Source organism: Poecilia formosa, unplaced genomic scaffold (assembly GCF_000485575.1).
Source record: "Poecilia formosa unplaced genomic scaffold, Poecilia_formosa-5.1.2 Scaffold383, whole genome shotgun sequence".
In the NCBI taxonomy this organism is placed as follows: domain Eukaryota; kingdom Metazoa; phylum Chordata; class Actinopteri; order Cyprinodontiformes; family Poeciliidae; genus Poecilia; species Poecilia formosa.
This window is the reverse complement of record NW_006800322.1, coordinates 1-25,649: the sequence shown is the minus strand read 5'-3', so window position 1 is coordinate 25,649 and position 25,649 is coordinate 1. Positions and strand designations below refer to the sequence as shown.

General features: G+C 38.5%; 1 protein-coding gene across 2 annotated transcripts; it reads right to left on the bottom strand.

The window, feature by feature from the left end:
• Window positions 1-12,194: 12,194 nt before the first annotated feature.
• On the bottom strand, window positions 12,195-25,603 carry LOC103154346 (carbonic anhydrase-related protein 10-like). Of its 2 annotated transcripts, XM_007575595.2 has the most exons (6): window positions 25,204-25,590; window positions 20,320-20,415; window positions 19,819-19,891; window positions 17,443-17,597; window positions 15,909-16,083; window positions 12,195-12,790 (listed from the first exon to the last, which is right to left on the bottom strand). In XM_007575595.2, exons 1-6 carry the CDS (start codon window positions 25,327-25,329, stop codon window positions 12,768-12,770), a joined length of 648 nt encoding a protein of 215 aa, XP_007575657.1. In that variant the 5' UTR covers window positions 25,330-25,590; the 3' UTR covers window positions 12,195-12,767. The 2 variants fall into 2 exon arrangements, with proteins under 2 accessions (XP_007575657.1, XP_016518138.1); XM_016662652.1 differs by lacking the exon at window positions 12,195-12,790 and having other exon boundaries at window positions 15,496-16,083; window positions 25,204-25,603.
• Window positions 25,604-25,649: the final 46 nt, after the last annotated feature.

The window sequence follows — 25,649 nt, the reverse complement described above, 5'->3', positions numbered from 1 at the left end:
TGCTGGACCGCGCAGCGAAAAACAAAACAAACAATTGAGAAAACCAACTAAAACTCAACTAGAATTTCAAGTTGACTGATACATAGGCTAAAAATGGCAAAAACAGGATAAATCAAAATAGTTTTTAGAAAATGGGTGGGGATGTTTGTGTAAGTGTGGGGAAGTTCTAGTAGTGAACCAAATTTTACCGCTGAGATAAGCTAAATGGGGAGGGAGTCGGGGTGTTTTGAAAGTTGCTGATGATGCTCTGAAGCTATTTCTCTTGTGACGTTTATGAAACCCCTAAAATCTGAGTATTTCATGAACAAATGACACGTCTTTAAGATTCTGTGAATTTTTGAATATGTCTAGGCCTCCGAAAACTAATACATATGACAGAAAAATAATAATACACAGTGTTGATACAACAGATATGTGTTTTTAGTATCCCATTGAATCCTTTCTTCAACTGTAATAGCACACATGTTATATTTACAGAATTGTACCAGGGTTTTGGTTAATGCTGGACAAACCAAAAGAGCTTTAAAGGCCTGTATATTGAGCATAAGACTGATTTAAGGGCAGATGTAAAATAAAATCTTCTGAATTTAGAAGATCAGATCTAGTCGGGGTAAAAATGGATCTTTGGTCACCTTGGTGTTTGTAAAGCTTTCTTTACATACACTGGGATTTATAATATTTTGGCAAAAATAAGTACTAATGTAAAGGAAGCAAGTTACATCATATAAAGAAGGAGGTTTTTTTATATGAAAAAAACTAACAAAATAAAAAAAGATAAACGGTTAATGGAAGAAATGTTTCTCTACCTTTACAAGGACATAAATCCTTAATACAACAGTGTTTTCAGCATCAGAGGTGTTCTACCTTTTTGCAAGGATGAGTAGATTTAATAATGTGAAGCGCCCAAGGCCCAATGATAAAACCTGACATTATTTTAAAGCACAACAGTTACATAAAAACGACAATGTTCTGTGGAAGGAAATTAATAAAACATTTTAAGACTGCATCTGTGGGCGATATAAATTCTGACAGCATGTTCCTCTTGTGGCCTTCGGACACGTCTGCTGGCGTGGATCATCAGCCTGTACGGACAATTACATTGTGTCAGGAACCTACGAGCTTTATGGCCCATTCACCTTCTGTGAGGAGACATTAGTGCTGTTGACGATTCCTCATATTTGTGATTTATGATGACTGGAGGCAAAGGAAAGCTCAAAATAGCTTTTATTTTCAGTGCTGCTTTGCACTTTTCTGTCAGGCAAACATCTCACAGTTTGTTGATTGTTGGCTATATTTGTGAGACATCTGTGAGATTCAATCCGTCTTGTTCCCTTTAAGAGGAAGTTTCACAATATTGTGAATTTTTTAAATGACTTTGAAGTCAGGGTTAACACTATTTACTGAGTGGGTTCAGGTAATAAGCAGATCTACTATGGTGAAGTCATTGATGAGACAGATGTACAAAAGTAACAGATATCTTACAAATTAGTCATTTTTTTCCTCTTACACCACACTGACTAAAACCAGTAGGACAGAGCACATCACCCAGTTCTACACTCCTTTCACTGAGAGAATTTACTTTAAAATAATGTTGTTAGTTGATAAATCATTTTATTTAAACTGATTGTCTCATTGCAACCCAGAACCAGAACCAAACAAGTAGGACCAGTATTCAGTTTTATGTGCCACAAAGATGTTAAGATGCTGAAACAGAGCCAGAGGGCCTAGCCCCAACATTTTGGATGCACACAAATTAAAGGGGCAGCAATATGTATTTTCCAGGCACATAGTGCAATTTTGTAGCACAATCAAGAACCTATGTTACCTTCAGTTGCTACAAAAATTTGGTAGATATTAGATTTTAAGATTTAAAAGTAATTTGACTTTTTAATTTAATGCTTTTAATTACAGAGGTCTCTGTCTCTTTAAGAAACTTATTCTCTTTCTGAATCTCCGCCTTCAGAAAGTCATCACAACAAAGCTCCTCTGTTAACCCTTTAACAATGTTTTTACCAGCGTTTCACTGAGAAGTAGCTCCTACAATGAGCTCAGCAGCTGCGCCTGTATTAGCATGGTATTTGCTAATACAGGATTTTACCAATTAAATAATAATTAAATAATTAAATAATTTTACTAATACCTTGTATTACCAAATACAAGGTATTTGCTAATTGCTGCTGGCTAGTCTGAAGGAGCTGAGTAGAGAAGTCGTGAGGGAGGACTGCTCCATGTGGCTGAAGCTCAAAAGCTTGGAAACTGCATGGTATGTTTTCTATGAGGGAATAACATTATAACATGTTGTACAATTGATTTTACACATCACTGCCCCTTTAATGGTAAATATGAGTGTGGCTGGTGCCTCTGCTGATGATGCATGATGTACCAGAATGCTTGAATTGGGACAGAATCTTCAACTTGTGAAACTGCCTAGATATGGTAGTTTTAAGCCAACTGGACCAAAACAAATGGGAAGATAAAGAAAAAAATTCTCAAAATCCTAAAAATATGTTGGATTTTGTTGTGTTGGTATTGTCCAAACATAAAGATCTGGAGAATCTACAATGTGTTTGACCTAGATCTTCTCCAGCAGGGTGTGTTATTGTTATTTGTGTCTCCCATTGACATTGGAGCAACGTGATTTGTCTACAAATACGACTCACAAGGCTTCCCTTATCAAATATTTATCCTCATTTTACATTCAGAGCTGTAAATGTGTAGAGTATGCAAGTTAATAATGTGCAGCTTCTGGATGCATGTGTGAGAGGATTTATCCGCCTGTCTATTTATCTGTGTGCAGCTCTTTATCTGGGCTGATTTTGTCAGATTGAAGTGGCCCTGAGCCTCAGTGCTGTGCAGCCTGCTGTCTGCTCTGGTTTTGGTGTCTTTCACAGCGGTAGCCATGGGAAACCTGTACTGAGCTGTAAGCCCAGGATAGGAGCTTTCTTCTTTGCTTTGTTCACTTGCTCCTTCTACCTCACTCTATCACACATTCTATACCTACTATATCTCTACCTTTAATTATGGAGTCTCTAAAAGCACAGCTGTCCCTTCAGCCATAAACGACTGAACTACAGGGAACAAAGAGGCTGGAATAAAAACTGTTACTCCCAGAATGCACTGCATTAACTCACGCTTGGTTCCAGGAGGACGGAGGGGAGGAAAGAAAACTCTATGAGTATCCGACCCCATGACAAGGACTTAAAGCTGCAGTATATAACTTGCAAACTATCTTACATATTTATTAAAACTATAATTATGTTGTGACAGTGCAGCAATAAACTTAAGCTCCTCTGGCTACTCACCAGTACTAACTGCAGAAATACACCACTCAGTCAGAAGCAACCAATCAGATGCAGGAGGAGGGTTTTAGTGCTGTCAATCATGCTTGTGTACGCACCGCTCAGACTCTCCCCCTTGCACTCTGCTACATGAATGTTAAGGTTAGCTAGCATGGCCACTGATGATGGCGGATGAACAGTTTTCCTCTAACGCCAAGTTATTTCTCCATCATTAGCACAATGAGCAGTGTGTACACAAGCTGATTTACAGCTCAGAGACCCTCTTCCTGGTTCTGATTTGTTACTGCAGTCATTTCTGGGACAATTTATCATCCAGCAAAGTGAATTAACATGACAGGCCTAGAAGGTGCTGCCCTGTCACTGTGTGATTAGGTCACCCTCCCTTTTTCTGCCTTGGAGGGGACTTCTTTCTTCAACGGGAAGTACTGTTTCTAGAACCACTGGATACAAAATATAATTGCAGTCTATTTGTGCAATTGGAAGCTGTATTTTTATCTGAAGAAATAAGCCTTGGGTTCTGATTTATTTAAAATTCCACAGAACGAATCTTTGGATTATATGTTCCCCAAAAAGACATGTTGTCTGTGACACTGACTACACTTGCTCCAGTGCCAGAGACGACAAAGGGCAACAAACCGCAGCTCTAGACGCTTGACCCAATGCTAATCGAGCGGCAGCCATCTTTGTTCTCCCTAGCTGCTAGCTGAATGGCTAACTGTGCTGCTATGGCTCACTTTATGGGGAAGAAGCAGATGATATTCCAGGAGGACAAACTTTATTGGACAGGTAGAGACAGCAATATTGAGCAGTAAGAGACAATTTAGATGCACATTTTGTGCCAAGAAAAAACATTATTCATGAGAGAGCCCAGTTTAATCAAAAAACACAGCAAGCTAATAAGACTGTTGACTCATTTGTCACATCACTTTATACTTTGGATGAAAACCACAGTTACGGTCCACTGCACGATGAGTTAATAAGATATCGCCTTGTGGGACTGAGAGACACCGGCTTAGCCGAGAGACTTCAAATGCACAAGGATTTGACTCTGGAGGAAGCAGTTCGTCAGGCCCAGCAGTCATAAGTTATCAAAGACAACAAACAGACATCAGAGGGAAAAAAAACAAAAAACAAAACAAAAAACTGGAATTTAAGAAGGTAAAGACATAATTAGATAAGTAAAGTTATAATGATTACAGTTCTAATGTCTGTTCTGACTATAAAACAAGTTTTTTATTCATTTTATTGAAGACAGCTAAAACATGTAAAGAAAACTTTGCTGATTACACACAGTAAGTCCAAAACATTTTGTTTTAACGTTAGTGATGCTTACATGGCATTATGCTAATATGGTTTTTATATTTACATTACACTATCTCTGCAACACCATTTATGAAGCTGTAAATGATGTTGCAGTTGTGTGAATTATGCTACGTACCTGGTACTTGGAAAATGTATTTATATCAATCAATGCAAGTTTGATAGACAGATTCATATCAGAAATGGCTGAGGACTCAGGAATGTTTATATGTTGTCTGTTGATTAATTTCCTGTCCCTTTATTTTTATCGACCTATATAAAACAGTCAGCCTCTTGTTGAACTGGGCCAATCGGTGAACAGAAAGAGAAGATCTGAACGATGATGTTGACTTTCTGCTCTGTTTTGTAATTGTAGTCTGCCTGTAGTTTTAACAATAGCAGATACAATACAAAAGTTGGTCTTTAAGTGTACATATTTCATACTGGACTGGACAATATTTTATTCTATAAGTTATTTAAAATTTTATTCTTTATTTTGGTGCTGCTGTGTGAGCAATCCACAGTATATTTTACTGCAACTTATCTTAATTCAATGAGTTTATGTATTTTGTCACTCGTGTGCGATGCCTGAAGGACTCTGTTCAACAATTCATTATGACCGAAGAAAGAATTTAAGCCTCTTAAGCCTGAGGGACTCCATGAAAACTTAAAGCTGTCTACGTCAAACTTTTTTCTCAGTGTTAAGGTGGAAAAATTCTAATTCTGGAAGGATAATAATTACTTACCTGCAAAGCTTTTAGGGTCAGAATGGCTGGGTCAGTTTTCTATGCCGTAGCGATGTGGTAATCTTTAAGGAGCCACACTGGAGCTGGCGGTGAAGGTCACGAGGCAGATAACGCAGGACTGAAGCACAAACATTCCCTGGACGCACACACACTCTCCTGAATCTCTCAACCAGTCCATCTTAAATGATAAGGAACTGCCTGACGATGTAATCTTCTTGACATGTCAGTATAATTTCTATAAAACGGAGTCTGGCAGGGAGGACATCACCTCGTTTCAGCCTGGATCAGATCCTTGTTTGACATTTACCAGCTGTGTTGATGCAACTAATAAATGTCCAGAGAGGAATCAGCCGGCCTGCATCTTCTTCATCAGAAAACACATAAAGTTTTTAACACTTTGACATCAACCATTAAAGAAACTTCAGGAATAAAATTAAACGTCTGGAATGTTAAACTTTTCGAAGTTGACTTTTTATCTGTGTTTATAAAAAAGATTTACGTTTTGACCTGATGTTCATGTAATGTGGATTGCTGCAAGTGTTACTGTGTAGATACATTATTGTGACCTCTTATTATCATTAGGTAACAATGAAGGGTGTCCAGTATAATTATTATATATTTTTATTATATATTTTTTTATTCATTAAGCATTCAGGCATTATGAATTAAAAAGTAAACAAGTTCCTTTAATACTTCATTTTTAATGCCTCTGCCTTCTCACTGCCTTCGCTGTGGCATCATAACGGTATAAATGTCTGTGGCTTCATTGTTCTTGTTGACTTCACACCTCTGAAGGTGTAGAGACGAGTCCAGCCTGGCCGAGTCTGAGAGGAGGGAGCGCCACTTTGAGCGAGGAGTCACCATTACTCAGAGCAGCGCTGCACAGTTTAGTTGCTTCCCAGACAGAGTGGTTGTCAAATAAAACCCTTAATCTGAATGTCCAGTTTCCATTTCATGGTGAGGTGTTAACACTGTTGACTAAAGCTCATTCACTCTGCAGCAGTGCTAGTGTAAGCCGTCTGAGGAACCTTTCTCTGACAGAGATCTGTCAGTACCAGCAGGACCCAACAAGGCAACATTCCAGAGGGGCTCCATGTCTGACCACTGGGTTGTTGTGTCATCATCAAATTTTTGTTTAAATGGAACAAAAACATAACTTTTAAAAATGTTAGATTTTAGTACACAATCAAACAGGCCTGATCTTTGAAGGGTCTTAGCAACAAATTCTGGGTCACATTAAGATGATAATAGGTCAGGAGCTCCCTGGAGATTTTTATCATGCAGAAAATTCAAACAAAAAAAAGATCAACACGCAGTATAGTTGGAACTAGAAAAATAACTCAGACATGTTTATGATCCTCCTTTCCATTGACTACAGGCTGCTGCTTGTCTCGTGTTGTGATAACCTTTTAGGGTTGTAGAACTTAGCATCTGCTCTCTGGGTGATACAGGATGTGGTGGAAGTTGTTTTGAAAATCGTGCAGACTCAGAATGAACTGACTGATGTCAAATTCTTTTCAGATCTCCTCCAGACTGCTACAGCCATGGTTGGGGTCTGAAGGCGTCTGGTGGCTCTTTATGGCTTACCGAGGTCTTCACTCTCACTTCAACAGTCAGGAGCATCAAACTAACTGTGTGAAGTGAGGACAGACCTCACAGTGTATCCACATTCTAGTTACGTACATCTGCTGTGATTTATTTTATTTTATTTTTAACAGAGTGGTGGAAACGGGCTTCCATACTTATATTACAGACTTAAATTAACAAAACCACATTTCTTACCGTTGTACACAGCTATGTTTAGCTAGTGTTCAGTGCTTGCAGGCGGCAGGCGCGACTGACAGTAAAGTCAAACCAGTACAGATGGACTGAACCAATTCGAAAGGGGGGTTCAACCACCACAGTCTCCAAACGTCCTGAGCCTATCTCAATGTAATGAGATAGCATCTCATTACAATGATAGTATCTCATTACAATTGATTACAATTGTAATCAATGATTACATTGTAATCATTACAATGATTACAATGCAATCATTGTAATGAGATACTAGACTATCTCATTATTTTGAGATAATTTATTTTATTTATTTTTAACAGTGTGGCAGAAATGGGATTCCATAGGAACTGTTAGGAATTTTTAGTAGAAATAAGTTGGGGTAGGGTTAGGACAGAGCTTAACAGTACATTTATGGGGAATTTACTATTTACTAAATTTGTTTAGATCAAAAGTTTTAAATTAGCTTTTCAGTTTTCGTTGTTTGGTTATTTTATCAGTATTAAATAGTTAAACTGATGTGAAATATTCTCTAAATGCCCAAATATGTTAGAAATACAGACAGACTGCTATTTTGTCTTTATGACTGATGTTATCAAACTTCCTGTATATTCACTGAACTGCCTTATTCTAGTAAATGACAAGCAGTGTATGTTTTGTATTGTTCTGTCACAGGTATACATTTAGTTTTGTTGTGTCTCCTCTGTTCTCTTATTCACAGTTCTTGCTTTCTCATCTCCACCTACATTCAGCAGCCCACTCCGATCCCTCAGGTCTTCCACACAGAGTTGATTCCATTTTCTGTCGGCTAACACTCCCACCACCACCCGTCACTGTCAGAGGGTAATCTTCACAACCTTCTCTTCCTGTCCTTCAGTGACTTTTTCCATATTTTTAATTTCTTTCTTATTCTTTGTGTTGCACTCGTCTGTACTTTCCGAGCCCCCCATACCCCTCCGCCACCTCCTATCCTTTTCTCCTGCTTCTCTTTTTGTCTGATAAGTATTCAGTGGCAGCACCATCTTATTCCACATGCTCACTCCCCCAAAACCACAGATGCACCCAGCACCCACTGCCTCCGTCTCTCTTTTTCCTGCAATGGTATCTTAGCAACTCAACTTTACAACCAACGGTAACATCAGTCTGGAGTCTAATCTCAACAGTCATGGACTGTCCATTTAAATTGTTATAGTTTATACAAAGTCATCTTAAACAGTATTCCATCTAAAGTGCTATGCAAACATATTTCCTCCTTGACTGATTATTTTCCCTTTAATAAATGAAATGATTTGTAATCTGCTCTTTGTATTTACTCAAGTTATATTTGTCTCATATTAAAATTTACTTCATGATGTGAAACTCTGAAGTGTCAAAAAACAAACAAACAAAAAGGTAAAAACATAAAAACATTTGTAAAGGGGAAGATGGATACATTTTAGAGCAGTGAACACCATCTTTATGGTGCTACGACTCATAAATAGCACCAACATCTCCATCTGATGTCTTAAAGCTTTATGACTGTGGTCCAATAAACTGAAACTCAATCAGGCTAAACCAAGTAGTTTGTGAAATGGAATTAGTCAGTAGAATTAGAACATTTAATCTATCCTCAGCTTACCATAAAATCAGATTTGTGGATTTTGAGAAAACGCCGTTGGTTGATTACTATAAATGGCCTCCGACTGAGACAAGTGGTAAGTCAGTGATTACTCCGTGGGTGAGTGAACATGCATCACTGCTGCGCCGTCATGCTTATAACGTACTTTAAGATCAAAGCATATTGGGTCACTTGAAAAACAGCTATGTTCCTAGATGATATCGATCACTGAGACAAAAACAAACACGCATGAAAATGATACCATGAAACAATGAAAGCGTTGAATAGAGTTTTTAAGAAAGAGTGTAAACCTTATTTTTATTTTGGAAAATCAAACTAAAGCAATTCTGAAGATCTGATAGAATGTGATTATGAGTTTTCTAACAGGACTTCATTAACTTGTTACCTCCCCCTCCAAACAGGAAGGGCTCATATGTATGTGGGGCTGCAGGGTGCAGTTGAAGTATGAAGGTCCTTGGTTCAAATCCTTTCATGCAGTTTGCATGTTCTCCCTGTGCATGCATGTTCCTCTCTGGGAACTCCAGCAGATTTAGGATCTCTCCCACTTTTCCTTGCTGTACTATCAGCTGTATGAACTGGTTCTGTGACGAGGTTTGTGCAGAAATCTTTTGGAGCCAAAACGACAGAACACCAAAAACTATATTGTTTAAAAATTAAGAAATAACAAAGTCAATAAGAAAAATCAACAAAAAAGTGGCATCTTAATAAGAATTAACCTCTAAACTACAGGAATCCATAATGAACAAGTTCCTGAAGACTGAAAAGAAACAACCATGGAGAGGAAATCATGGCAAATCTGCTGAGAATGAGGAGAGGATGATGGAACTGGAACGGATCACTGCAGTTAACCAGTTTTATTCATTTTTAAATTAGCATTCACAGCTTCAAAATATTTCATCCTATAATAAATATCTCATAATAATGTTTAGATATACTTTAGAAAAGGAAGAAAAAGCATTTAACCAGAATTCATCCCTGAGTGAAAACCAGCCAAATAATTGCTTTCAGAAGTCGTATGATCAGCAAACAGAGGCCAGCTGTGGGTAATGTTGGTGCAGATCCAGCTGCTCTGCTTTTTGGCTCAGAGGTTTGTTAGACAACATTAGTGAACAAAGAGCATCATGGAGACGGAGGAACCCGGCAGCAGCTCAGGCAGGAAGCTGTGGCAGCGTGAAATTCTACAACAAAATCCCAAACGTCTCTCACAGTTCTGATCACCACATCATCTGATCATGAAGAGAGCCTGGACCAACTGCAGAATGGACCAGGATCGCATTGATTAGAGGAGCAGCCAAGAGGTAACTCTGGAGGAGCTGCAGAGATCAGCAGCTCAGGCAGGAGACAGCTGACTGGATAGAGACCGCAACCGCACAAATCTGCTGTCAATGAAATGAAGAAGATTGATTTGGAAATGTGGGAGAAAGGGTTCTGCTCAGAGGAAAATAAAATGAAACTTTCCTGCTTATGTGCAAAACAGTTAGTGTGGCGGAGAACTAACACTGCACTTTAACATGAAAACACCGTCCACATGGTGGCAGCAGAGTCCTGTGGAGGGGAAACTGTTCTCATGGGAAGATGGGTGGAGCTAAGAGGCAAAGGTGGACGTTTAGATTTCAGCAGAACAACCCTAAACAAACATCTACACCACATGTGTCAAACTCAAGGCCCAGGGGCCAAATCTGGCCCTCCATAGTTTTTATGTGGCCCTCTAGGCTCCAAAATACATCAATAAGTCCCTCCAGTTTTTCCACAAATTTGCAAAATTCACACAAAATCAACAGATCTCCACTTTTTCTGATTTTAGTGCAAATCCTGGAGGGATTGATCAGTGATTTTTTATTTTATTTTAAGCAACACCTATTGAATGCTGAATAAAACATATATTTATTCATATTTTAATAGCTTAATAGGTTTTATAATACATTCTGACACAACCGGCCGTTTAAGAACAGTCAGATTTTTGATTTGGCCCAAAATGAAAATTTCTGAGTTTGACTGGTCCAGTCAAAGTCCAGAAGAAATCCAATTAAGAAGTTGTAGCAAGACTTGACTTGACTTCTGGCTAGACTTGAGCTTTTTTTTTTTTTTTTTTTCACAAAAGAGAATCCAGATGTTCAGAGTGCTTAGAGACAAACCTCAACAATTTGCAGTTTGAGCTGCTGGGAAAGACGGCTCTACAAAGTACAGACTCAGGAGGCCTGAATCCATCTCACACTTTCTGATTTGTAATGTAAAAATGTTGATAAAGAAAAAATTATTGTCACAGGACAAAATGTGATGAGGCTCGAGAGGCCTGAGAGGCCTGAAGAGGCCAGAAGGTCATCTGAGTTTGTGGCAGGTGGTTGCTTACTTTTCATCTCCATGCTGAGAAAAAATTCCTCCAGGAAGTTCAGGAATGAAGAGTTTGGTGAGAGGAACTCCATCAGCATCCTGTTGTGTGTCGCTAACAATAAGCTGATACTGTTGGAGTAATGGGAGCTGGCACCATGTCATCATTCAGGGTCATCTCAGTCCAAAGGGAGCAACAGCTGTCAGCTGCTTCATTTATAAATTATAGTCTGCCTACAGAAAAGCACAATTTGAATGCAAACTGGATCTAACAAGGACTTTCCTGGTGTGAATACAGCTTAATTCTACTTCTATATCTGGACTAAGATGAAGCCGGTGACTTTTGAAGGACTCCCCTTTGGACAGATGAGACCGTAGTGGACGTTTGACTCTAATGTGTCTGGAGAAAAGCATGTACAATACAGGATGATCTGAGCTGGTTGTGATGTTACTGGACCTGGAACTCTGCAGACATTGAATGGAAAGCAAAGTTATCCATAAACCAAAGTAGTCCAGATTCAAAGGTGAAGCCATTTGAAGCTCACCTGTAAAAGTTCCAGAAGTAATGAAGTCATGTTTCATGAAGAGTAGACTGAAACTCCTTTACAAACAATGAAGAGGTGATGAGTTGGGACAGAAAGCAGCCAGGGAGACGTTCTTCTACAACTAAACCACAGAGTGTGTTCATTATTCCACTCACATGGTTCCTATTTTGGCTTCATCTTTATTTAATAAAGAATAACCCATGAATAATGAATAATGTTTTTGTACACTTGAGGTTAGACTTGAATAATCCAACAACAGCTTTATAGAGATAAAATGATTTTCATTATGAAGTCGTATGAAAAGCCTCTTGATTTGTAAGACACTGAATGTGACTTCGTCATGAAGGAGAAAAAGTCATGGAAAAAAAGATACCACTTATTCAGATTCATTAAACACAGAACATTCATCAAGCCTTTAAAACATTATTTTAATCTTGTAAAACCATTTTTTACACAAGAAACTTTTCAATCACTACATTTCAAAGTCTAAAGCATTTTTTTTCCAGTTTTGGTATAGAACATAATGTTAACACAATGAAATGCATGTGAAACTGACATTCTCTTATAAAATGAGATTTTCTCCTTTTTACTTCATATAATGAGCAGGATATTTTTCATTCCTTCCACACTGCAGCTTCGTTTTCTTTATTGCCAGGCGTACGGGCCTTCAGTAGAACTGTAAACTCTTTCAGTGAGCGATGACGGTTCTGATATTTACTTTCTGAAGCCTGGATCGGAGGGAAGGCGCCACACATTCCTGTCTTTACATTACATCCATCTGACAAACCAGGCAGAAAAAAAACATTCTTTGTAGCTTTAAAACAACAAATAAGAACATACAGAGTGCAGACATCAGGAGCCTTATGATTTATATTACGTTTTGACCTGAACTGCATCACTGCTGTGCTGGCCGTAATGAGCTGTGTTACATTGTGGATGTGTAGTAGGAGGCCTGCACAGTCTGGACTTGGGTTAGGTGAGCTTAGCTAATGTTAGTTCAGTAAAGCTTTCTGTGAAGAAGTCCAGTTGTTGAGTCTTCCATTCAGTTCGTCTGCAGTTTTTTCCTCTCAAACAGTTTTTCCAGTGAAGCAGACAGGAAGGAGTCCTGCCCTGCCGCCCTTTGGAGCTGCACTGGTCGGTGCCACCGCTGCAGAGCTTACTTCAGGAGCCACTGATTCACTGCATAATGGAAACAGCAGAGAAGAAAAGAGAATTGAATGCAGAGTGACCTTGCAGTTTGGAAGAGAACTGAAAGAGAAACTTCAAAGACGAAAGCAAAAAAAAAAAAGAAAAGAAGAGCTGGAAGCAGCAGCGGAAGTTGCGGCGTGGTGACCGCGGCAACGCCACCCAGTCACCATCATCTCATGTCATTATGTTTAACTTATCATTTAAAAGTAAAACTACCAAAACATAATAAGGTAAGTGATAGTAAAAGTCAAAAATAATAATAATAATAAACAAAAAAGAAAATACAATTGACAACATAAAACTCGTCTTTCTATAGGTTGTGTATGTGTAACCAAATGCTATATCTTTTTAAATAGGTTAAAGGTTACTGATATTTTCTTACAGGTAACATGAGTTAAATGTTAGTGTGACTGAGACAGAAGCAGAGCAACAGGTGCAAATATACACAAAACACCCCTTCACGTTTTTTACGATCATATGCTACGTATTTACTCCTCTGCACACTCTCATTCACAACATGTTTACGAGTAAAAGACGGCGCATTCTGCTTTTTATGGTTTAGAACACAATGTTAATATACATCTCATTTTTGATACTAATGGCTTACCATAAGAACAGAATGCTCTTGGCGGAATAAAACAGAAAATGGAAGCGACGGAAGGAAAAAGTTGTATAGGGTTGAAATTTACAAAGTGGTTTAAAGACAACAGATAAGTGAAGCCACTGTGTCAAAAGGAATGTTATTCAGGTTAGCCTAAGCTACAAGTGAAATGACTCTGTTGTCCTGCAACTGTGTGGCGCGTTTACAATGTAATAGATGCTGGGAAGAATAGGAAGGGTGTGAGCATGGTGTACACAGGTATGATTGACAGCGCTCTCATTGGTTGACTGACCAGGAGTAATGTCTGCAGAAGTCAGTAGTACCACAGGGAAGAGGCAATGGAGATAATGATTTACACAGATTGTCTCTTATTATGCCATCAAGACATAGTTGCTGTCTACAAATGTCAGTATTACGAAAATGTTGAGAAAACACAATGTTGTAATTGCTATATTTTCATTAAATAAGAAATGCAATTAAAATCACACATAACTAAGTTTGCTCATGCGATAAGTTATTAATAAACATGCCATGCCATCATCCTCCTACTACTTCCTGTCGCCTTTTTCGTGCTTGGCACCAGTGGAAACATCCGGTGATGGATCATGTGACTCATGTGATGCTAAAAAGGTGTTTCCATTGCAGTTTTGTGAAATAAACCAATTTCAGTGCGGCCAAAACCCCCCACCTCATTCCAGCGTCAAAACCTTTCATCAAAAAGTGAGAATTTTTTCAAAAGTTGTTTCCATTAAACAAATTTCTTTCAAATTGTGCAATTAGATGGTCAATGGAAATGTAGCTGGAGAAAGTTTTAACAAATAAAAATTCCAGTTTTTATAAGGTACTTGCTTAATCTGTAGCCGGCCAGCACAAGTCATGCCTTTCTGAACCTCACTTTGTGAACCGGCAGGCGGTCATGCTGAGGACCATGGAATTATCTGAAACACCTCAGTTTGATGAAACTCCTTTCACTGTGGTTAAAGGGCCGAGCCCAACCTCTCCAAACTGGCCCCACACCATCAGCTCCACCGCACCAGACCAAACCCTCCACACAGTGCAGTCAGACAAGAGCACTTCTCCTGGCAACTGCTAAAACCAGACTCATCCACTGGATTGGCAGATAGAGCTATGATTCGTCACTCACCAGCCTTGACTGTTAATAAGGTAACGCTGCTTTGAGACTGCAGTTGGCAAGCTAACGATGCCGTGTCTGTACAACACATAGTTAAATAAAATAAGCAGCTAAATTCTGGATTTTATGTTAGTGCTCTCTGTAAATAGCAAAATAACCACAAGATATAATATCATGTGTGGAAAGGGCTTAATTAGCTCTATTAAATCATTTATTGTAGGCTTTTGCTTAAATCTGTATTACAGAATCAAAACAACAACATGTTCTAGATGTAACAGTCACTACCAAGTGGACATACAGGTAGAACTTAGTTCTTTCTTTCTTTCTTTCTTTCTTTCTTTCTTTCTTTCTTTCTTTCTTTCTTTCTTTCTTTCTTTCTTTCTTTCTTTCTTTCTTTCTTTCTTCCTTTCTTTCTTTCTTTTTACTAAAATAGGTAGATCTCAGGGCAAATAAATAGTTTACTATGGCTAAAACCTTCCTACACGGCAAAAACACAAAATCTTACCAAGTATTTTTGGTTTAGTTTCTCATACAAATATATTTGTTCACTTGAAAAATGAAAAACTAACTTTCCAACAAGATAAAAGAGCCTGTTTTAAGTAAATAATTCCCTAATATAGATGACAAAGTATTAGTTCCACTGACAGATTTTTGTTGTACTTACACAAGACATTTTCCCAGGTTAGTGAAATAATCTGTCAGAGGAACTAATACTTTTTATCATTATTATGGAATTCCTGACTTAGAACAAGCTCTTATGTCTTGTTGGAAAGTTACTTGTAAGATAGTTTTCTCATATTTCAAGAGTTCTAAGACATTAGAACAAAAATACTCGGTAAGATTGTGTTTTTGCAGAGTAAGTACAACTCCATTCCTGTGTGTTCAGTGTAAGTAACTGGCAGGGTGACAGTGTTCAGCTCATTCTACTGTTTTTAGCTTATATAGTAATATATATACATTTATTTAGGCAGAGATAAAGATGAGCTTTGGTATGAAGATGTAAATAGTAATAGTAATAGCCTGATTAATACCATCAGAGTAACAGAGTTCTGCCAGAACCTTCAGTGTCTCAGTCATTTTTGCTGATCACTCATGTCTGTAGTCTCTGTTAACTATGGGACGTTCCACTGTCCAAAGTTTGAACAGTGATTTGCTGACTTTGACCAAAAGTTTCCTGGTTATTTTTAACTGTGCACTCAATGGATTTGACAGTCCAGATAGGAACAACTTAAAAATATCTCCACTTTTGGCATGTAACGGCTCCCCTGATCAGCTCTGAAGAATGAGAAGCGAGAAAAGAACGTGATGTTATATATAACACGGCAATCACTTCCAGCGGAACTGAGCCCTTCTCTTGACAGCAGTGGTCGGCTCACCTCTGTACTGTGGGCGCAGGGCACGGTTGTTGGGGCAGTCGCGGCCCTGCTTGTTGAAGTTGATGTTGGTTCGGATGCAGCGCTGCAGCAGAGGCTGGGCTGGCCGGGTGTTGTCACTCATGCTCAGGAAGATTTTGTACGGTTCGTTCTGGCTGAGGAGGCGCAGGGAGTGCATCTGCAGGACAAACCCACAGCTCAGTCCGTTTCTGACCAGGCTACAGAGGTAAGCAGCACTCTAACATGTAGAAAATGTGCTGCGCAATGTGAACCATACCGAATTAGATATTATTAATGATAATTAATAAGTATTATAAAATCTAGATCTAGTAAAATTACTACTTGCTTAGCAACCCATAGCATAAACATTTAGTTTGATACCCAGAGCAGAAATTACAGCAAACTTCAAGAGAAACTTCTGTTAGTTTATCTAGAGAAATTACTCCTTACCATAGATCAACATTTAGCAATAAACTTTTAATATCAGAGCAAGACCTAAAGACACTCCTGTTAGTTAAAAAAAAACAAACAAAAAAACTAGAACAAGCTTAGAAACATCTAGTTTGATAGGAACAAGAATCCAGAGAAAAGCCTACTCATTTATAAATTATGGATTACCAATATGTACTGTAGTTTTACACTTTTACTTTTCTTTTCTATTAGTTAATCCAGAGAAACTCCTACTACTTTATAAATTGTGGAGTACTTTTTGCTTTTCTTTTGTTTTGTTTGTATTTTCTTCTAATTCATGTAAAGCACTTTGAACTACCTTGTTGCTGAAAATATGCTATATAAATAAAATGACCTTACTTTACCTTAAATGAGTGGCAAAAAGCCATGACAAATCACAGTAATGATGAGGATGTAAACATGTTGATAACAACAGTAAAAATTATAGTTTTAATTATACTTTCGTTTAATGTTGACCTCAGGCTGGTCATAGCGCAAAGAAAAGGTAAAACGAATAACTAGCACAAAGTTCCTCAGCAAAAGACAGAGAGTTAGTTGCTCAGGCGACATCTTCCTCCCAGTGCTGAGTCCGGTGGAGAGGCTGCAGTGTGTGTGCGTGTGTGTGTGTGTGTGTGTGTGTGAGCCGCTTTCCTCCAGATAAGTGCGTTCTGGACCGGAACACCGTAACACCCAGTCCCTGTCTGAAGCAACATGAAAAGGCTTTCAGGGCCTGGAGCAACTACTTCACAATGGCGAGGAGATTTATAGCGCCGTCATGAAACCTGTATGCAGATTGTGATTTTTATATGAACTAATAAATGAAGGCAGAGATTTTTCTTTGAATTAAGTGGTAAAAAGCAGGTTCCACTCATCACTTTATCTGGTTCTGAGAACCAGTTTGTTCTTTTCTGCAGTTATAGAACTCTGTCTGTTCTGAGGGAGTAAAGATGTTTTCTTTTTGTCTTTTTGAGAAGCTAACTTATAATTCAGACATGTTGGAGCTCCTGCCAGTACCAATAATTAGACATGATGTTCCTGCTAGAATGCATGTAGCCTGGTGTTACGTATTCATCCCTCTTTTAACTACCTGCATCTGTGTCACATAAACTGGCTTGTTGATGAGGATCCATGTGGAGGTCTCGTAGCAGGGAGGGATGGTGATGGAGCCCTCATAGGTGATGTAGCGGATGGTGTCAGGGTAAAGGTCAGCTATGTTCAGGCCCATTAGTAGGAATGCATCATCTGAAGAAAGGGGAGAAAGCATAGAGCTTGGTGTGAGAAGATGTTCTGTTGAAGCTTCTTCCTGAAGCGCTGATAGCAGAGAGAAAACAATGACACATCTGTGGATGTGACTCTTACCAGCTTTAATTATCAATCATATGAAGCTTTGTTAAAAATACATGCCTGTGTTTTTAATGGTATTGTATGTGACAGACCAATTCAGAACAGTGAATACATGTGAATTGAAGAGAAAATGCCAATTTTGATCAAGATGTTTTGCATCTATATTCAGATCTCAAGTCAGTACTTTGTTTATTGCTGCTCTGTGAGCTCAGAAACTGCAGCTCAGAGGAGGAGCTGCGTCTCAAAGGCAGAGCTATGTCCACCCAGGCGTTTTGCACAGCTGAATGGTTGCCATGGAGACTAAAGGATTTCTCAAACTTGCATGAAAGAATCAAAGCAACACTCCAGGTATGTTTTTTTTAAAAGAGGGAATAACATAATAAAGTGATGCAAAAAGTCAATTTTACAACAATGGCTTTGTTTAGGTCAGATATTGGCGTAAATAAGTAATGGTGGTTCTGAGCTTTGGACCACTGCAGCTCCTCTAGAGCTACTGTCCATCTCTTCTACTTCTCTGATTAAAGCGCCGATGGACGTCTATGTCTGGTAGGCCAGCAGGTGTCCAGATGAAGGACTGATCAGAGTTGTGGCAGATGTTTGAGAACCTAACCCTGCTTTAAAATCTCCACTGCTTCCTCCCCGACCCGTCTGCCAAGACAAGCAGCATTTCCATGATGCTGGATGTTTTCTAATGTTCAGCAACAAACCTCTGAGGAATTCACAGAACATCTACTTTTATGCTGAGGTTAAAAGACACAGAGTCTATTCACTAATAAATTACATTTTGGGGCAGTTGGGTGCAATAAATGTTATTTATATGCATTAGTTGAAATCAAATTACACCACCATTTTCAAATTTCTATTTGCGCTACTTCTTTTTTGGGCTAATAAATGAAAGCCTGACAACACGCACTTGTTTGTTGTTGTAATGTCACAAAATGCGACAAACCTAGGAATACTTGATGGCACCGTTTTTCTGCTTTGAATAAATAGATCCTTCAAACAAATGTAAGATATTTTATTCCAAATGAAAGCTTTGAGACAGAGGGATTATTGCCATTTTCATTAATTCATGGTGATAAAAAAAAAAAAAAAAACTCCGATATTTGTTCCTCAAAGTACAACTTTTATTCGGTAATAAAAGAGTTTTACAATTATAAGCAAAATGCATCTCTCGCTTATAAAAATAGTAAAACATAAATACGTGCATGACGAGGCCAATTTAGTGGGTGCTGATTATAAAGCTAAAATAAATTCTTTACTTGTCAAGAACAAAATCTTTGATCTCACACAAATCTGGTGTGTTCTGCTGCCGCTTCATTCAGTGAGTCATCTTTGTGTTCTGGGTATTTTTATGACACGGTCCCACCTCAGGCTGGAATTAACATCCATCACTCTGTTTATATGATTAAACATCACATTTGAAATTCTGCCACATTCAATGTAATTAAACAGGAATCTGAAATTTTTATTAGTCTCCACAGTTACTGAGTAGCAGTTCTCTTCTTGAGAACTGTTCAGTGGATCATCTGCCTCCATCTCAAACTAGCACAAAACTTTTGTCTTCTTTCTTTGAATGGAGAAGAGCTTAATATAGGCAAATATGAGCAAATATAGAACATGATGGCAGTCATAGCCTTAGCTAATCTGCAACGCACAGCCCCAGAGGAGCCATTAACAACATTAAACAGTTTAAAAGACAGTACAAAAACACAGCAGGATAAAATATCATACATAGAATAAATTCTAAAATTAATATAAAGCAGACCACAACACTCCAGGTATGTTTTTGATGAGGGAATAACATTATAACATGATGTAAAGCTAAAGAAAAGTTGATTTTACCTAGTACTTCCCCTTTAATTAATAAAAGCATGATTTTAAAATGGAGTCTTGCATTTCATCTGGTTGTCTTTGATATTAACGTGTTAACGGATCTGAAACTTTTAAGTGTGGACAAAAAGTAAAAAGAAAATGACAAAGCACCATCCTCCCTAAAGTAAATGATGTTTTGCTCATGAAGAAAAGATCAATCCAGACAAAAATAGAGTGTGTTTAGATTTGGTTCAGACAAGCAACCAGAAAGCTTTGTTCAATTTGTCTGTTCAGTTTGTCTTACGTTTGTAGTTGATTCTGGTTATGGTGTCTCTGTTGAGCATACGGTTGAGGAAGGCGTTGGAGTTTTCTGAGAGCTGAAATGGAAGAAACAAACATCAAATATTAACAAGAAACCGAGCTGCAACACAAACAAACGTTTTTTTTTTCTTTTTGCTGCAATTTGGATTGTTACAATCCATTATTCACAAATTACACTTTGTTTTTAACATGTTAGTCAAAAAACTGAGTAGAGACTGCTATTCTGCAGATCTCTTTGCTTGATAAGTGATCAACCTTCATAGTAACTTAATCTTCTACACTTAGAATGTCATTATTTACAGCCATGCTAGTCTCTGGTGGTTATATTTTTGCTCCCACAGTATTTTAACTATAATGCACTACATGTTACTCAATGATTCACTGTCATGCTTGATTCTTATTATTTTTCTGATTATGGTCAGGCCTTTTTATTGCAGGAATCTAGTCAGACTGCACTATGCTAGCTTTCAGAGGACAATCAAACCTTAATGAAGATGGAGACCACAGCAATGCCGTGAGGACTCTTAGCTGCCTCACTGTAGTTAGCATACAGATCTTGATTATAGTGGATCAGTTGGACCTGAAAGAGACAAACAAAGAGAAGAGGAGCCATATGATTTAAACACAAGCACTGGAAGCAAAACTAAGACTGAATATTTTCAGCATCTCTTCTTTTCTACTTTGTTAAGCAAATTGGAAATGTCTCACGTGACTATTAAATAATCGATTTACAGCTTTTCAAATAAGTGTGATTGTGGACAGTTATTGTATGGGTCAGCCTAGCAGGTAAATTCTCTTTTCAAACTGGTTGCTCCATCCACTGGGGATGATGCAGGCTGGACATGTGGGACATGTCCAGTGCATGTCCCTACACTCATTTAATTGGTTAAGATGTGATAATGTGACTTTCCAAGGCATATTTAGATGCACTATAAGCGTACCCATGCTAACGCCGGTTACACCTTTGGATCTGATCACCGACTGGAAGCCTGTTGTTGAGCATGATCTGCATCATGTTCAGCAATTAGCCAGAGTCAAAAGGCAACAGTTTGTTTCTTCCTAACAAGCTGTGTAAGTTGTGTGGCGTTGCTGCTGCATTCAGATAATGTTGGATAAATGATTAGTACCTCCATGCTAGTTTATTATATTTATCAAGTTAACAACAATACTGATGTTGTTTTATATGTTGCTGCCTGTTTTGCATTCCTTGCTAGTCGGTTGATGGCAGGAATAAACCCAGGGCTCTTTCATTTTTGTCCAGAAGTTGTGCTCACTGCAGCTTTCCACATATTTAAAGCAGAGCTTTATTGGCACAATAGAAAGAGCAAAGTCAGAGAGCAGCATATTGAACATGTTGAACAAAACGTGAACATTTACAAAACCTAAAATGATTCCACATAGCAGACCGGGGTGATGCCGTTGGCCTTTCCTCTTCCTCTGGGCCCATAATGGCCTGAGTTGATATGTTTTTATTAGATTACTGCTGCCTGGCTTTTTTGCACTGGCAATGGTACGTATGTGCAACAAAATAAGGACAAGCTACCTGAATAGGATGGATTTTTAAACGAATATTTCTACCTCTAATATATTGTCAAATGTATCTGCTGGTCTCCTGTTATGTACGTATTAACTTAAAGGAATCTCACAGCTAATCCATTTGGTTTAGTATGATGCCTCCCTCTGCAACTATAACAATGTCAACTATTCTGTGAAGGAAGGTGTTCTGTAAAGGGTACGAGTGTGTTGTCCAAAACTTGGGCTGAAGTGTCAGTTTTCCTCAGTCACTTTGGTTCGTTTCTCAGAACAGAACTGAAACTTTCAAAGCGACTTGTTCAGTCTTCAAATCAATGTGTCTCTTGTTCACATCAAAGAAGCAGTTTCCTGTTCCTCTGAGCAAGCGCAAATGCTTCTGTACATCATACAGGTCACTACGCGCAATTCTCTGCTTTTTCCTACATTTTCAATTGTTTTTGTCATATTGATTAAAATGTATTATACACAGCAAATTTGGAAGTGTTCCATCAACTCCTACAGAGTTAAATTCAACACTTTGAAAGTGTCTATATTGGTTCACTCTGGATGGTGTAGAAGTTAGACTTTTGACAGTGTTATTTGTGATAGAGTTGAATCATCACTCACAGTAGTTGAAATTAAACACACTTTAGTGTTAATCTACCCAACACTAGTGTATATTGTCAAATGTTAACACTATGAACGTGTTAATCTAACACAGAACGGTGTAAAGTTTAAATTAACATATAAATCTGAGTTTTGAAATACTACTGGCAGGGTGTGCTGTGGTGGTGCAGGGGTTAAGCACAACCCACATATGGAGGCTCTAGTTTTCAATGCGGCTGTCGTGGGTTTGCTTCCCGGTCTTCCCCTTCTCTTATTATTCACTTTTTTTTTGACTTTTTTCTCCCATATAAGCGCCTCTAGCGCTTTTAACCTTTTTTTTCCCCAGAAACTATTGGCCATCAGTAATCCCCAAATTCATTTTAAAAGACATTAGATGCCACATTAGAGGCTACAAAAACACCAGCACCAGTTGCAGTATGTAATCTACTTTTATTTCAAAACATCAAACAGCACTGACAGCAATATATAACAAAGGTCAATCATTCATGGTACTTTGGACTGAAGGTGAAGTGTGCTTTGAAAGTTCATTGGAAGCGGCCATGGATGGTCTTGTGATCACTGATGGTGAAGTGTCTTTGGTGCTGCTCTTGTTTTCGCCATCATGAAGACTTCCAGCCTGGAAGGAAAAACAAGACATATAGCAGAAACATTAGGATAATAAATAAATATTTTAAAAAGAAGTGTGAGCAAAACTAATCAGACTCACCTGTGTGTGTCAGCGTCATATTTATTCAAATTACTCTGCCCACCTGGTTTACAAGATAAAGCATAAAAAAGTCAGAAATAATTCCTAAAGAAATTAGTCAGCTTATAGAAGCATTTTTGGACAGTATTGAAAGTCATGCCAACCTGTCTGAAGAAATGTGTTGAAGTCATCATAACAGGCTTCAGTCACCAACATGACACACTGACAAAGAAAAAACATTTTGGCAGTTTTTAGATGTGCCACAGGTACAATACACCAAAGTCAAATGGCTCAATTGCCTCCTCACTGTGTAGATATGTTCTCCAGAGTCCTGCTAATCATCTAATTATTCTATTCAGGTGTGGTGCAGCAGCGGCACATCTAAATGTTGCAAGACAGTGGCCCTCCAGGACTGGAGTTTGACATCTGTGGCATAGATCAAGCCAATGGTCCAGCACAGTCACTCCCCCATTTTGCAGTCTACAGCCAGAAATTTAAAGAAAACGACCTCCGTAGCTAAATAATGTTAACTCAAATGGCCTCCAGATTCTCCTGACAGTTTTAATGTTTGGTTAAGATAATAAACAGTCGTATATACCGTGATATCCAAGCAAATAAACGTACGTTTAGCGAACTATGTATATGAATCGATAGTCTTGTGTAAACGGAAAAATAATGCCTCCATACAAAATAGTCAAAAACATGATCATTTTAACATGGAACTTACCTTGTTATATAAGCTCCACACAAGACGCCATACTGCTGCCTCCGCTCCTCAGGCAAACATGTGACGCAGTAGCGGGGGGCGGGGCTAATGACCGGGCCCAAATAATGAAGCTCATGATAATTTAACTTTTCATTAGTAAAGCTAACAAGTTTCATCACCACAGAGAGCGACTATGTCATTTTGAAGTCCGTCTGACATGAAGTACAACAAACCAAGAGAAGAACAGAAACATCAGGCTACTGGTCACTAATGATGAAACAACACAAATTCAAAACATGTTAACGTAATCCGTAGAAATGCTCTAGCTAGTTTGCCATTTTGTTGCCAAGTAACTGATGATGACGTTGGTGACAAGCTTTACCCAGAATGCACCTGGAGACAATAAGGATGATTCATTTGCAGTTTTGTGTGTCATAAAGTTAAATATAAGAGAAAAAATAAAGCCACTCATGTGGCACATTTTATTCAATATTTGACACTCACTATGTCACTAAAATCAGTCAGTCTGGTAAGGTTTTTAGCAACCATGAGTCAACAATCGGGCACCCTACTATATAACCTATTGGGGTTATAGTTCTCATTAAATATTATAAAGAAAACTTGGATCCCTGAAGTCATCTACTAACTCCCATGTGGGGCCCCTGTAGGTCCATGCTTGGGGCCAATTGCAGCCTCTACCATATCTGTTGCTCCTTCCCTGATGTGATGTCACAAATATGTTACAATTGTGGGAGGAACTGTCTGACGTTGATTTCTAAATCAACACCAGACAGAGTGTTGATTTAGACTGTTGGAGTTAATTTAGAAATCAACACTGGACTGGATTGGTTTTTGTTTAACTCTTTGGAACTCTTTAGTGAGTGTTAGGGCAACTAACACTCACTAACACTCATGTTGTTGAATTAACACTGTAGTTTTAACATACAACACTTGCACTGGAAATCTGACACTTCTGAATTTGCTGTGTACAGGTCTGAATAGTCTAGACCTCGACAATATTTCAGCATATTTTCATTGCATAAATGTTTACATGCAAAATGTTTGAACAAGGTCTAGACTATTATGTTAATTATATTTCTACATAAATCCATTAGGTGTTTTTTCTAAATCTGTCCTGAACTGATAACTTGCTTCCAGGTGAATCCTGAGTTTCTTCAATGTTCTGAAATGTGTGAAGTGTTAGATCAACCAACAATCAGCCAGTTTTCTGAATCTCATGAACCATCAGTTGGTTAGCATAAGGTGTATAAAGCCAGAGCACAACATGATGTTACATTTCTGACAATGGAAGGACAAAGATTCGGTTGAGTCAACAGCCAGAGAGAAGAAGAGGAGGAAGAGGAGGGAGGTGGAGGATTTAGGAGGCAGAACAGAAAAACTGTATTGTGATTTCTACAGCACTGCATGTACAGTCTTCCTCAGGGGTTTGTCCTGTGTTTCCATTTCTACTTTTTTCCTTTGTCCTCTGCAGTGCTGTCTGTCTTTTTCTTTCTGTATCACAATCACCTCTTCTGTCATCAATTTACAGTAAAAACATAAATGTGAATCTTGTCCAGCCTCTTGCCATTTATCTCCCACAACTACAACTTACAATACTTGTCATCAAAATTTTAGTTTACAACAGAACATCCCTCTTATGACTGTCTCATCCAAACACAATGAAGCAGGGCCTTGACATTCTGAGGCATGAACATGTTGGCTGATACAGATATTTCATTTTGTGGAATGGCCTCAGGATTCTGAGAAAGAAACTGGGATTTTCAGGTAATCCATGCTGTTATGCTGTTTGTACAAATAGTTTTGAGAAATGCACTTACTGTTTCGCAAATGTTGTAAATGATTCGAGAAATGCACCAACGTGAGCAAGAAACATCGTAAGAATTCTTTCCACTCAACTCTGCAGCTGAGAGCAGCTCTGATTTATCCACTGGGTTGAAAAACATCAGTCATCATTCCACTGAACATGTCTCTGCAGCTGTAGAGTCCAGTGGTGGTGTACTTCACACCCCAGCATTACATTGCACTTGGTGCTCAGTCAAGAAAACCGTCTCTGCTCACAGCTCTTGAATTAATCTGAAGGTTGTATGAAGTTTGGAGTCTGCAGCGACTGACTGCAGAACGTCTGGACTTCTGTACACTACGTGCCTCAGCATTTGTAGTGGTAGGCTAAGTAAAAATAGGCTCACCACTCTGTTCTTCTTATAGCCTACCGCTGTAATGTGAGTTCTTGTTATTCAGTTGCTTCTATTTTGCCTTAATACCA